Here is a 13,436-nt window from a genome sequence, read left to right on the forward strand (position 1 = left end):
TGCAGCTTTTCTCAGGTCCTTTATGGAGGCCCTGATTGGTGATTGGGAGCACCTGGAGGAGAAGCTGCACCTGGAGACAATATAGAGGGAGAGAGCGAAAGACACACACACCAGCACCCACTACGGCACGTAACACTATGGCAAAGAAAGGTTTTATGAGAGTATGATCTTGAACGTTGCTCATTTTGAAGCAAGGAGATGCCTTGAAACAAGTGTAAAGGAAGATGAACTTTCTCAATCCTACATAACTTCAGTGACCTTCAGGCTAGCATTTTATATGTGATGTTTTATTAAAATATTTTAAATTTGATCTCGGAAGGGCGTTTCCATTCCATGTACAGATAAATACATGGCACGCTAGGAGACTGCAAATTATATACTACAGCTTCTCAGTCTCAAGGACACATACAGCCGGCAATCAAATGTTTTTGGTGTATTAAATAGAGGAAAACAAATACAAATCTTAAGCTTTTTCCAAAGCATTGCGTTGGGACGATCTGTGCCTGTGGAATGAGACACAGGCTTAATGGGTTTGTTTAAAATGGCCTAATGGTGTTCTTGGTCTGCGTCCAAAGATACTCAAAGAGGAAATACGGGAATAATTTAGATATTTAACTTTGGGCCGTATATTTCTGTCAAGGGCACTGATCTCATTAGAATTACTCCCTTACTCCCTTCCTGACTTTTCGTTTTGTGCTCTGGCTTTTTGACTCACATGTGTTTCTTTGATTTCTATTTCACCGCGATCGATGGTGTGGGGGAACTTGGCACTAAGAACAAAGATCAGAGATGAGACTCGTTGCACCTGTCAGAGCTGACCAGATCAGGTAATGAGGAAAGTCCCTCAGGATGTTAACGAAGCCATTAAGCGCTCATGTGTGAAACTACTAGGAACCCGGCGTGTTAAATCGTAGCAGACAAATTTAAATTCACTGCACATGGCACCGGAATGTAAATATCTTGCCTTTGCAAGGATGAGCTGGCCTCCTTCTCGTTGCTCTAATCGGCTTTGAAAAGACGATGCAAAGTGCTTAGGAATAATGCTTGTGCTCTGTGATAAAACAGGCAGCTTTTATTATAAACCTACAATAGCCAAGCCATGTTTGGAAAAGGAAGTCAAATATAAGCTCTGTGAATTTTGTTCTTCAAACTACAATAAATGGCGCTAATCCAGGACACGATGTGAACGCAACAGCTTCCTAACAAAATCTTATGTCGTTTAGTCTTCTCATCCCCGAGAGGGTTTTTAAGCTGGAGATTGGTTAGTGTTCTTAGCAAGTGGGTTTGATTGTAGAAACAAAAAAATAGTACTTGTATGTCTGTGTTATTCAAATATAGACCTATCTTGCCTTATCTGTTTCATGAAACTGTCTATGGATAGTGTGTTTACAAGGGAGGCTTCGTGTAGGCTGTCAATCAAGTCCGTGCAGTCAAACACGTTGATTTGCATACAGTCATCAGGGAAGGTTCTTTGAAACTCATAATTTCCTTTACGCACTCTCGGGCTTTTTTTTTTAATATGATATATTTTACTGCAGGCTCCTAAAATGAAAAAAAGGCTACCTGTAGTGACTTAAATTTAGATTCTCTAAATGTCGAAAATTCGTTCAGAAGGTATCAGTTAATATCCCTCGGTTGACTGGGCCCTCACATTCATCGCTCCGTGCTCTCTGCTAATCCTCATGAGTACATGGCTCCTTCTACGTGCCCTGAGGGGAATAATCTCCCTCCTCATACCACCAGAAAATGTGGTTTGAAATGAGCGCCCAGGGCTTCAATTCAGATGTTTTAAGATTGGTCTTGTTCCAGAGGATGTGAACGCTCTCGCGGACACGGTGAATTTCCATTTGAGTGCCTCCTGTCCCAGAAACTAGCCAGAGGTGTCCCCAATGATCTGACCCACACCTCCCTCTCATTTGTCTGCATTAACTTTGCATGTGTGGTCCGTCCAGTAATAAGTGGGGCAGATTTATATATAGCGGCGGCTGCAATGACTTTGAAAAACAGGGTGACTTGTCTTCAGACCCCTGTCAACCTCTGAAGGCCCTTATTCATCTCTATGACATATGTTTTCTGTATTTCCTATTTTTATAATTAGCCTTCATTATAACTAATGTTTCTTCCTCTTTGACATTATTTGGTTCACACACAAGCCCTTTGTGCATTTTTTCTGTCATGTTGTTAAAAATGCGGTAAAAGCCTGTCTAGCCTTTTAGGAAAGTGAGGCAGGAGATCATAACAATAAAACGTACATCCTGTTTTCATTTTGCCCGTGGCGAAAGACACTCATTTCTATGGGTGGGGGACGATAATAGCTCTGTCAAAAGAGTTTTATACCTAGCTAAGTCAAAATCTTGTTCTAATTATGTTAAGCATTAAAGCAACTAAGTGGTTGTCAAAACTGCACGGTGATAACGTGTCCTAAATTAAACAATGCCGTTTCCATTTTATTATGGACTTTGAAGCAGCTTGCAGGGATAAACACAGGCCTTGATATTAATTGAACCTTTAGTTCTAAGAATCAATGTCAATTACACTGCACAATTTTTAGTGACCCAGAGTAGTTATCTGACCTTCCACTTTATGCATCCAACTGTGGTGTCCTAACCCTCAGGATAAGTCAATTGTTCTGCAACAGGTTTGTGACAGTAACATTACAAGGCCTTTCCAAAGTGCATCTAATGAAAATGAAGCCCCGGAGTTACCAAGTGACCCGTCACAAAGAATAAGAACATAAAACTGTACGCTGAGGCCTTGAGGGGAAAGGCTATTACACTCATTCTTCAGCGCTGCTGTTCGCACTCCTCACATTATATTGATTGCAACATAAAATGTAACATACAGCGATGAAAGGACTTTAAAAAAGCTCTTCAATTTTTTTTTTTTTTTTTTAGTAACTATAAACTTTCAGTATTTGCCAACTGCTTCAAACACCATTCAAAGATAAAACGACACAAATCTTCTGAAGGCAGTAGGAGTATTGTGAGAAACAGTGATTATATTCAACTAAGAGTGACAGGTTAACGGGCTCTCAGACTGAAATAAGCCCCACATTAAGCGAGACAATGCTGCGTTGGTCGGGGAGGGTGTTATTGCAAGTAGCAGTTAGACAATGAGATGCAACACAAGCCAATTTAAGTAGATTCATTAAAGTAAAGGCTTATCTAAATCCAAACTGTGAGGAAAGATGATACAATTCTGTAGATTAATCACAGCAAACCCTCCGTCTGGATCATCAGGTAAAGCGTGTGCCTGCTTTGCCATATGTTCTCGCTTAACACTGCGGAAAAAAAGTGGAGCCAGGTTCTACTTTATGTCCCAAAAACCTATAGTTTTTCAACTCCAAATCCCTCTGAGTTGGCACCCCTGCTGTGTCTACGCAGCGGTCTCACTGGAATGAAGAATGCATTTCTCCACACAGCGTTGTCTGTTTGAACACGGCCTCAACTGCACCAGCAGCTGAGATGCTTGCAGAAATACCTGTGTTTGCTTGCCTCGCAGAGAGAGCCCACTTGGGGGTCTGACTGTGGAAAACAAATATAGTCATGTGTTGGTCGACAAACCTATATTTTCAGATCAATCATAAACAAAATACTGCTGCAAAGGCTATCATTTGTTTATGGTCCGGCTCATGGATGTAACCACGGTTTGACTGTTCACGTTGCCGGGTTAAAAATGTTATATAAAGTCTTTCAGTGTTGAAAACAAACTGTTGTTGACCTTTAATATGATTATGGTCCACTTTTGTTTCATACATTTTGTTGTGTCATGCATCAATACTTTTTTCTTTTCTTAGCCAATGAAAAACAACCTCTCTTCCTTTTCATAGTCCTTGAAAGTTTCAGCACAAAGTGTTCAGTAAAGAGCCAGGAAGTGTCTGCGCTACGTGCTTTAGTATTCAATTACCATTTAAAAGTTAACTGTTACAAGGTCAATTCCAGTTTTTTTTAACAGCAATGTTTGAGGAGTACTGCAATTTTCCCACATGGATGAATGTGGGGATAGCGATAGAGGGTATACGTGGCCAACGGCACACAAAGCACAAGGCTTCACATCTGGTACACATGAACGAGTATCGTCAAGGCACAATATCATATTTCAGAAAGGTTAAATAGCTTGTTTCAGAGTTAATTAGCCAGGTTAGACTTTTCAATCATAGTATTTATATCCATGTGGGGAATGTGAGTTAAAAATATATATCACAAAACGTGGGTTTAGTTGTATTTTACATACATTTAGAGGCATGGCTATTCAACAAGACATAACACACACACACACACACACACACACACACACACACACACACACACACACACACACACACACACACACACACCTTCTGAAGCTGTTGTATATGCACATTGTGGAGCATTTTCCTGCTGTTGCCAACCTTTGTGTCCCACGATGCCAAGACTGCAGCTCTGCATATTTTCTGCCACCATATGTGGACAAAGAGAGGTGGCAGCGGGTGAGGAGATGGATGGGGTGAGGATGGTGATGGACACAGGTAGCTTGGCACAGCTCAGAGCCCCCTTCCACCTGGCATTAGCTCCCATTGTGTTGCTCCCCGATTTCCTGGCAGAGCCTTTGATTGAACTGGCGGTGAGGTGAGGATTTGGCAAAGGGAAGGTTTTACCTCCCTGACAACAATAGGCCGCAGACGAGGGAGGAGGCTGTTTGTATGGTGCTTTGTGGAAAGGGATTGTCTAATGGAGGTTCACTGTGCATTGTGCAGTGTTTCTGGAAAGGATTTGTGGTTTGTAAAAGGGCATAGTCCCGCTGCTCGCTTTGGCTAATCAATTCAGTGTCCTCGCTGGGTTGTACCACGATTGTCCTCATACAGTACGAGGCAGTTTCTCCTCACTAAAGGATCTAATTGACGCGGCCAAGTTTTATAGCTGCAGGGAGAAATATATACTCATTACTTCTAGTTTGGTTTAAAAGAAAAAGAAAAAAAAGGGATTTTCATTGCAAGCACGCCCCGACACCCCTAATCATGACCGGGGTGCCCTGTACGCTGCAGAGCACAGGCTCCCGCCCTGACAGATTATCCGGTGTGAATGTTTGGGAATGATAATGAGATCAAAACACCTCACTAAGCTGGGAAGAGAGGGTGGAGACTGGAGCGGGAGAGGGAGTGAGGGGAAGCAAGCAAGAGCGAGCAGGGGAGAGGGTGAGCGATAGCTGCGATAAATTGCAGAAGCAGAACCACTTGAGCATAAAATTAGATTTTACAAATGTGTTGTTACCTGACAGTCCTCTGACAGAGGAGATATCACAACATTATAGGGCTGCATGAGTACTACTAATCGTATCAAATAAATAAGAATGCCTCTCAGCTGTGATGGAGCTGGATGCAGATTCAATGTGGACAGCGAGTCAGAGAGAGAAATAACATAATCAAAACAGCCTTTCCCATTATGGACTCAAACATTAGAAGCCCAAATTCAATTTATATGATAATATATCATCATCTGGTGAAGTTGTACACGCGTGAAACATTTGTCTAATCGCTGTGCCACTTAAAACAATGTCACCGACGATTGATGATTTTGCAATATGAAGATGTGATTGGGGTTTTTGATAATAACATGTTTCTCGTCATGATCTCCATTTTTGTTTTAATTTAATAACGTTGAATATGGTGAGGCTTGAGAGCAGTCTGTTCGAGACTGGCTTTGGCTCTTTGTTGGACAAACACTTGATATTAAGTGCGCTTGAAACGTGCGTCATCTGTTCCTTCCATCTCTTAACGTTCCAGCTGCCATAAATAAGCAATATGCGATTGTTTGATAATAAGAATCTTAGGGTTTGGATCCTGCAATGCAGTCAAAATTGTTGAGGATACATTAACGCATTCAGTGGTGAAAAGCAATATGGAATATAACAATACATACATTTACTATTAGCACAGCATGTCAGCGTAAGACATAAACACTCTTTCTACATAATGGATTACTAGGAGGCGGAGTATTTGAGGAAACAATTATTTGCCACGTTATTGTTAGTTACAAATAGTGAGTTAAATACCTCATTAAGATACCAATGAAGACTGCATGAATCAGTCTGAGTGACGAATGGAAGCTCTAATTCAGAGTCTGTGTGTGTGAGACAAGTCACCGAGGCAAGCTTTATCTTTAGTATGCTCCGAGAAGGAATACTGTGTCTAGGGTGTGTGTGAAGCCGAGTGTAGTATGTGTTGCTCTATGAATACATATATCCAGGGTTTTGTTCCCAAAGGGGATACATATACAGTATGGGGAAATATGTGTACCTGATGTGTATTGCTTGATATTTCAATAGATAACAATAGTTATATACTGTATGTTAGAGGGCACTGGTGTTCTCACTTATGTCAATAATAATCTGTTTTAAGACGTTTTATATTATATTACAGTTTTTATTCTGTGTGCAATGAGGTAATCACATTTGGAAGTATGTTTTACACATACATCAGTAAAATACATCGTTTACATTGTCCTACATTTAGACCAGAAGCTAGATATGTATGTCTTTGGTATACAGTCAACCAGCTTTAAATGCTAAACCAAATGCTTATGTTTTCATAATTTCAGGCTTTGAGGTAATTATCACTGTATTTATTTTATGTTTGAGCCAATATTGAGCTATCCATCAGAGACGAAGTTAAGGCTTCATTTGCTCATACTGTACGCAAAATCTTTGAACATTCAAAACAGCAGATGCCAACCAAAGCACAGCGCCTGTAATCATAAAAGCTATGACACTAAATGGCCCAAACATACTGTAAGCTTTGAACAAGCCTCTTGGATGCCGTCACAATCCTCAATGCTAAATGAGCAAATACAGGAATAAACGTCAACACTTGTTTAATTAAAGATCCCAAGGACTCATGGGTCCTTGAAACTGTTAATAGTCAGCTGAAGTGTTTAGCAATTAACATGGGTGCAGCCATTAGCATGTCAACACATACCTGTCAGTCGCTATCACACTTTGTACGTAAATACTATTAACAGTAAAGACCTTTATGAGCAAACAGTTAATACCAATTAATAACTGATTAAAGATGTAGTCACTAGACATTAGCATAGCATTTGGAACAATATGCCCCTATTGTACTTAACTATGTGTGTGTATGTGTGTGTACATGTGTCAAAACAAAACACAAAGATGGACATAAAAGGAGGTCTATTTTTATAACTGGTGCCCATAAGATTATCCTATATGACTAACATTATCCAATTGTCTATATTACGTAATATAATTGTTTAAATTGATAATATATAATGAGAAAAGAACAGCTCTCCCACCCTGTCTGCAACTCCATATTGACCTTTTATTTCCAAATGCATTTTTATTTGGGCTTCTGTAATAGTAGGATTTACAGGTTGATATATTCAAGCTTTTTAATCATTAGTCTTTTCACTCGAGTACTTAATCAACCACTCATCTATGCCCCTTTATTGTTAATAAGGGTTAAAGGACGAGTGCAGCATTAGAAGAAAGACACGAGAACACCGTGTGCAGGTCACTGCCTCGCTCGCTGGAGGGCCAACACATCCACAAACACATCCGCGCTAACACACAAGGCAATTTTAGAGTGTTACATTCACCTGACCTGCATGTGTTTTAACTGCATGAGGAAACCACAGAAGTGAGGGGGTGGGTGGGGGGGGGGACGGACGCAGGTGAACATGGGGAGAAGAACCACGGCTAAGATCAAACCCAGTACGGTCTAGCTGTGAGGTGACTTTGCTGACTAATGAGCCAACATGCTGCCAGACACCATTAATTAACCAGCACCCTTAATTTCCTCTCATGATACTTATCATTGATTAAATGTAACATATTCATGGCCTGCTTTTTTTTATAATGTGTAGTACAAACTGCAGTATTGGCTAACTTCTCCTCTGGTATTGTCCTGTAGAACAGTTGGTCCCAAGTGTTGTGTTGTTTCCCATCATTATGAGGGAACATATTCTTCCTGAAATTGGCCACATTTCCAAACGTTTGGTTTGTGTGTGTGCGTGTGTGCTTTGTGCCGGTTTACTGCCATCATTGTGTTACTGAGTGTTGTCGCACATCCAGGGAGACAGGAAGCTATTCACAGGGAGATTGGGAATACCACCAGTGAAAAGAGAGAGCAATGCAGTGGGCGAGTGCATATGTATCTGAGAGCATAATGAGCTGGTTTCATTGTTTGGGATTCTGCATCGGTGTGTGTGGTAGCAGGGAACCTTTTTAAAGAAGCAAAATGTATCATACAATGGAGGCAATAACAACATCTACTTATACTTGCATGATATTTCCACCTAGAATGATCCATTTCCTGTGTCCTATGAATGTAGCAGGTCTTTTATAGAGTAGATATGAGAAAAATATGAAGTGTTTTTTAAACATATCTCAATGTGTTTTATTGTTTTTGTTGTTAATTTCAACTGTAACAATAAAAAAGCTGTTCTGGTTTTAAACCAATCCCAAAAACATGGGGGTTACAAAGGCTTGAAAGTGAGGAAATTAAATAATTGTCAATGTTGGTGTGAAGCTGGTTGTAACTGCAAGTAAGGTCCGATTGTTTCTTGTCAGAAAAAGAACAGAAAGGTCATCCATCTCGCCTCTCTGCACAGATTTCATGTTTAACAAGGGCAATGGTAACACAGTTTTACCTCAGTAGTGGAAAGTGCGGACACCGAATATGACCTTGCATGCTTTCAAGTCTTGGGTACTGCTGTAAGAGATATCGAAAAAGAAAAAATAGCAGTTTAATTTTGATTTCTTTCAGCTGACAATCGAAGGTCTCTGATTCCTCGACACAATGGATGCTTATAAACGTATTCTTATACGCAAATACATATAACTGCTAAATTGTAGATGTAATCCGAAATAATTGAATGAATAATCTGTTGGGAAATCAACAGAATAGACTCCATCTGATCACACAGCACCTTTAGGATCAGAACACATAAATCACTGCCTTCTTCATTCAGCAAAAATTACAAATGTTACAAAAAGCTATTTGAGCCAAAAGAACCAAGATATCGAGACAAATTGATAAAAGCTGTCTCTTTTCAGCAGTTTAACGACATCAGAAATGAGAAAATCAGTACGTATATACTAAGTGTATTATAGCATTTAATACAGTATGACAACATTTACCCCCCCCTCATCAACCTTGAAGTGACCCATTGTTGTTATTGTTATTATTATTATTATTATTATTATTATCATGCGCCGCTTTCCACCTTCTTCTCCAGTAGGACTCAGATGAGGGTGTTGCACTTTTCTTTTCCTTATACATGTGATGTTTTGGTGTTGTTGTTTTTTGTTGTTTTGTTTCTTTCCGTTAACCGTCAAGTTCCTACTCCACCTTTTTTCATACACTGGGAACCTAACTTATTTGCACCAACTGGAGTAGAGACTAACCGTCGTTATTGGGAGCTTGGATTTTGCAGAGGATATCAACGTGTAGTCTGGACGGTATGCAGCTGCTCTCTTAACAACAACTGGTAAGGAGAAATGTTTTGGAAAGTCAGAGTACGTTATATAGAACCCTTCAGCCACACTTAGCTGAGTAGAAAGACTCGCAGTACGCGCCTGTCGTAGGAAGTTTAACCTCAACTCCAGTCCTGAGGGAGGCGGGTACCCCCCCCGGCTCGAGGCTTCCGGATAAAAGCAAGGCTCAACTGTCGGGTAAGAGTCAAGCAACTATCGAAGACACTGAACACGCACAGGACAAGTACGCGTGGTGTACGGGAAGGACAACTCCCGGAACGTGAACGCCTGTCTACTCGGAAGGTTCAGAAGGCGTGTCGCGTTTTACAGAACTATTTGGACTCTTAAGTAAAAGGTCAGCCTAAATACTCCGTTAGACAGGTCCTGGTCCTCCGTCGTTTTCGGCGCCGTGGTGCCGGCGGGGGGAGGGTGTTTGGAGTCTACCCGAGCGAGTGTGGTATCGGAAGGTCGTCAACCACTACTCGCAAAACTACAACCACAACGACACTCGGAAAAAAGAGGTTGATGTATCGCACACACACAAGCGAAGGTTTGTTGTTGAAACCAAAGTAGGCAGTGTCTCTATAAAGACGGTCATCACGACCCACTTGTGCGGTCCACGAGAAACGTTCGAAGTTTCGCTACCGTCCGTACAAAAAAGACCTGTCCCTTGCACCGAAGTGAGGTAAAATACTGCGTTGAATACGTCTTTTAGGTCCATTACAGGTTTCCAAATGAAAAAGACGTCTCGTCATATTAATGGTTCCGTCATTCGACCTACGTATGCGAATATATTATGATCTGGGCCTTCGTGTAGATACTTTTTACCGAATTAACTTAAGGTGATTTAACGCTAAATTGTACACTGTTTCAATAAACTGAATAAACCAAAGACATAAACACAATTACTAAGACAAACAAGGCGTATGCGCGAGCGCCGTGTTAAAGTGATTAGGACCTTCTTATGACCCAGGATCTCTACGACTCGAACCTTTTTTTATCGTGGATAGCTTGGGTTGAGACTATCGGGGCGTTGTCTGGGGATTTAACGGCCCTACTGAGCTGCGTGTGAGAGACCGACGACATCCCGTCTCCTCCCGACAAGGCTCGTTATCGAGTAGGATTGTAAATACTGGGGGGACCCTCACGCTCTCCTTCACTTTACGTACTTTGGCTTGCTCAGTCTGCGGGATCGTAGGTGGTCTTTTTGTCGCGGGTGGGCCGCCGGGCCGACCTGTTACGCAGTGGCGGGACTTTCTTGTGAATTTATTTACTTAGAAGCGTACAGTGTCCCCTTTAGAGTAATCTCATGTAAGTTCATTTAGACCGACCTCATCATATTCAGTTAAACTGACAATTCTCTTTGGTGTGGTGTGTGGTGTGTGTGTATGTATTTTACTCTCGTTTCTTTCTCGTTGTTTTGATATAAATTTTGTTTTATGCATTTTTTTTTCTGTTTTCCGTCCTTTAGACTGAGGAACCCTCCTTTTAGGACACCTATGAACGAAACGGGAAAGTCTTCAACGACGCGTATTCATCGTTTATCCACGAAATTTATCGGAATTACATCTTTCTCGAGGGGCGTAGAGGTAGGTTATTTCTTATCGTCTCGTGTCCGTGTTAAGGATAGATTTAGCTACATGTCTAAACTTTATAATACTCTTGTACAAATTTGCAAGGGTAAGTTGGTCGGACGGGCTTACAAGCAATAACGTCACGGCGGACGTTTACTCTAACGTACTACGTCTGCAGCATCGAACATTTAGAGCTCAGTGTTCCGAAGTTTAATCCGTACAGAGGTTACTTGTATCTTTGTGTTTTTTTCCGAGATTAATCGAGATTCCAGCGATCGGTGCTTATATATCGGCCTTAGTCGGTCGATTAACCCCGTCCGACCAAAGGTATTAAGCAGGACAACTCCTAAACACCTATCGACGTCAGTTTTCCGTGTCCTGACTACATACACTTCTCCCCTGCTGACCCTTTCAATTTGAGGATTGGAGACGTCTTTCACCTTTGTCTGGTAATGTTGACTTGTCATCTTTATAATTGTCTCTCATCTCCGTTGATCAATCCAGACACCACATATAGTTAATTATGACAATAAGATATCAGAACACAGTTTACACCCCGTTATAATTCTCGTTGCATTTGCGATTAGTAGAGATTTTGTCAGTGAGTAGAAGTCGTCGTAAAGAATTTATTCGTTTATGACCGTGACGAATAAAACCGGCTCCGAACGTCCTAGATTTCATTATTGCGGACTCTACGTATCGACTAATTAAATAGCGTCACTGAAAATTATCACCGCGTAACACATAACTATCGTAATCCTTCGAACGATGTAAATGTTTATTTCCTTAACATATAATCGTCAACCGGTATATCGCATACCAATTTTTTTATGATGTTACACAAATGTCCCTCCGGTACACCGCGTCCACTCGATCACGCACCACAAGCCTAGTCCAAGTTTGGGTGACGTCGAGTCCGTACGCAACACAGGGACCCCGTTAGCTCGTAGAAGTGGTGCGTTTAACCCGAGGACACCCCTAAAACGGGTGTTCATATAGGTCATACATGTCATATGTGTAATTTATTTATGTTATGATATTGTATAATTACTCGCTATGTTATTTTATGTATTATAGTCTTTCTAATTTATATGAGGTTTACTTTGTTTTACGACCGCACTCGTAACGGCTCGTTTACATAATATACACCGACTACATCACGTATGTAAATTTTTGTTGATTTTTGTTTGTAGGTCCGTACGTACTCTTCTGAAACCATTTGAGACATCAGCTGCTTTTTTCGTAAATAACACTTCGTCTTCGTCACCACCGTCTCCCCAAACGTTTCGGATTTCTTGACTGTCTCTGTTCGCACAGCTCAGTTTTTCCGTCTCCAAAGTGTAATAGTCTACATGTACGGGAACGTTTTTAGCGTACAATGAATCATACTTTCGGTGTACACAGACAAGCGGCCGTTTGTTGCGACCCGTTCACTCTTCGGGTGGGGGAGACGACAAGAACACCAGCCGTCTGAGGACGTTCCCGGTCGAATCCAACCTTAGAGACCCATGGTGTCTTTTTATGATAAAAATTGTACGATCGAGCGCAATGTCCGAAGTTCTCAGACTAACTCACTAGTCCTACTGTCGACCGGTTTTGTTTCCGCGTTGTAACGTTTTCTTATGACGGTTCCCGACAAAAAGAATTAATCAGGAGAGACAAACTCAAATGTTTTAACATAGTTCAATGTTCAGCTCTTTCATCCGTACCGTGCGTTATGTGCATTTAATCCTCACCAGGAATTCACCGGTACAGTAAAAGCTTAAGTAAATAAAACTTCGAGCGTTGCGTGGCCTTACACGCAATACTATCCACGTTCTTTTGGAGCGACCACTACTTCAACAATAGTTACGCGTTTGTGTACCATCGGAGCGACTCGTACGTTGTGAAGCCTGCAAATCGGAGTCATCCCACCCAGGACATTTACCTTTCGTTTTCAGATGTCGACGCGTTGGGGGTCTTAAGTAAGATAATCAGTTGCTTTTGAGAGGACCACTTAACAAGGTGTTAGACGTTGTCAATGCGTGGGGGGCGGGGAGTAGCTGGACCCGACCCGTGTGGTCGTCGGTGCCACGACGTTGACTCCGATTGAAGTATAAGTAAAGTAACATAAACAGCGGCCGAGTACCATGCCGTTTTGGTTTACATGTTATTAACCGGTAGGGCTTTCTGTACTACGAGATGCTTTTGTGTCTACTCGGTTTCCTCGTCCCCTCTTCTTATCTTACGAATACACTGGCCGGGGCCAAGAAAAACAAAAAAAAAAAAAAAAAAGATTTTTTTGTTTTATTTATCCGTTATCTTACCAGACGTGAAGTATTATTGTAAAAAAAGGGTCGGTTTGTTATCTACGTCATAAATCCTACTATTCTCTTTGTACGTTTTTTATGA

The 13,436-nt window shown here is 41.3% G+C and overlaps 1 protein-coding gene across 1 annotated transcript in view; it reads left to right on the top strand.

Moving 5' to 3' along the window:
- The first annotated feature begins 4,404 nt into the window (after positions 1 to 4,404).
- Positions 4,405 to 13,436, top strand: part of LOC104966542 (ribonuclease inhibitor-like) — a 27,132-nt gene continuing 18,100 nt past the window's right edge. Inside the window, exon 1 of the mRNA XM_010795726.1 lies at positions 4,405 to 4,607. Within this exon, the coding sequence (XP_010794028.1) occupies positions 4,405 to 4,607 (203 nt within the window). The remainder of the gene's footprint in view (positions 4,608 to 13,436) is intronic.

This window comes from Notothenia coriiceps, unplaced genomic scaffold (genome assembly GCF_000735185.1).
Source record: "Notothenia coriiceps isolate Sejong01 unplaced genomic scaffold, NC01 NC01_scaffold00037246, whole genome shotgun sequence".
NCBI classification, from domain to species: domain Eukaryota; kingdom Metazoa; phylum Chordata; class Actinopteri; order Perciformes; family Nototheniidae; genus Notothenia; species Notothenia coriiceps.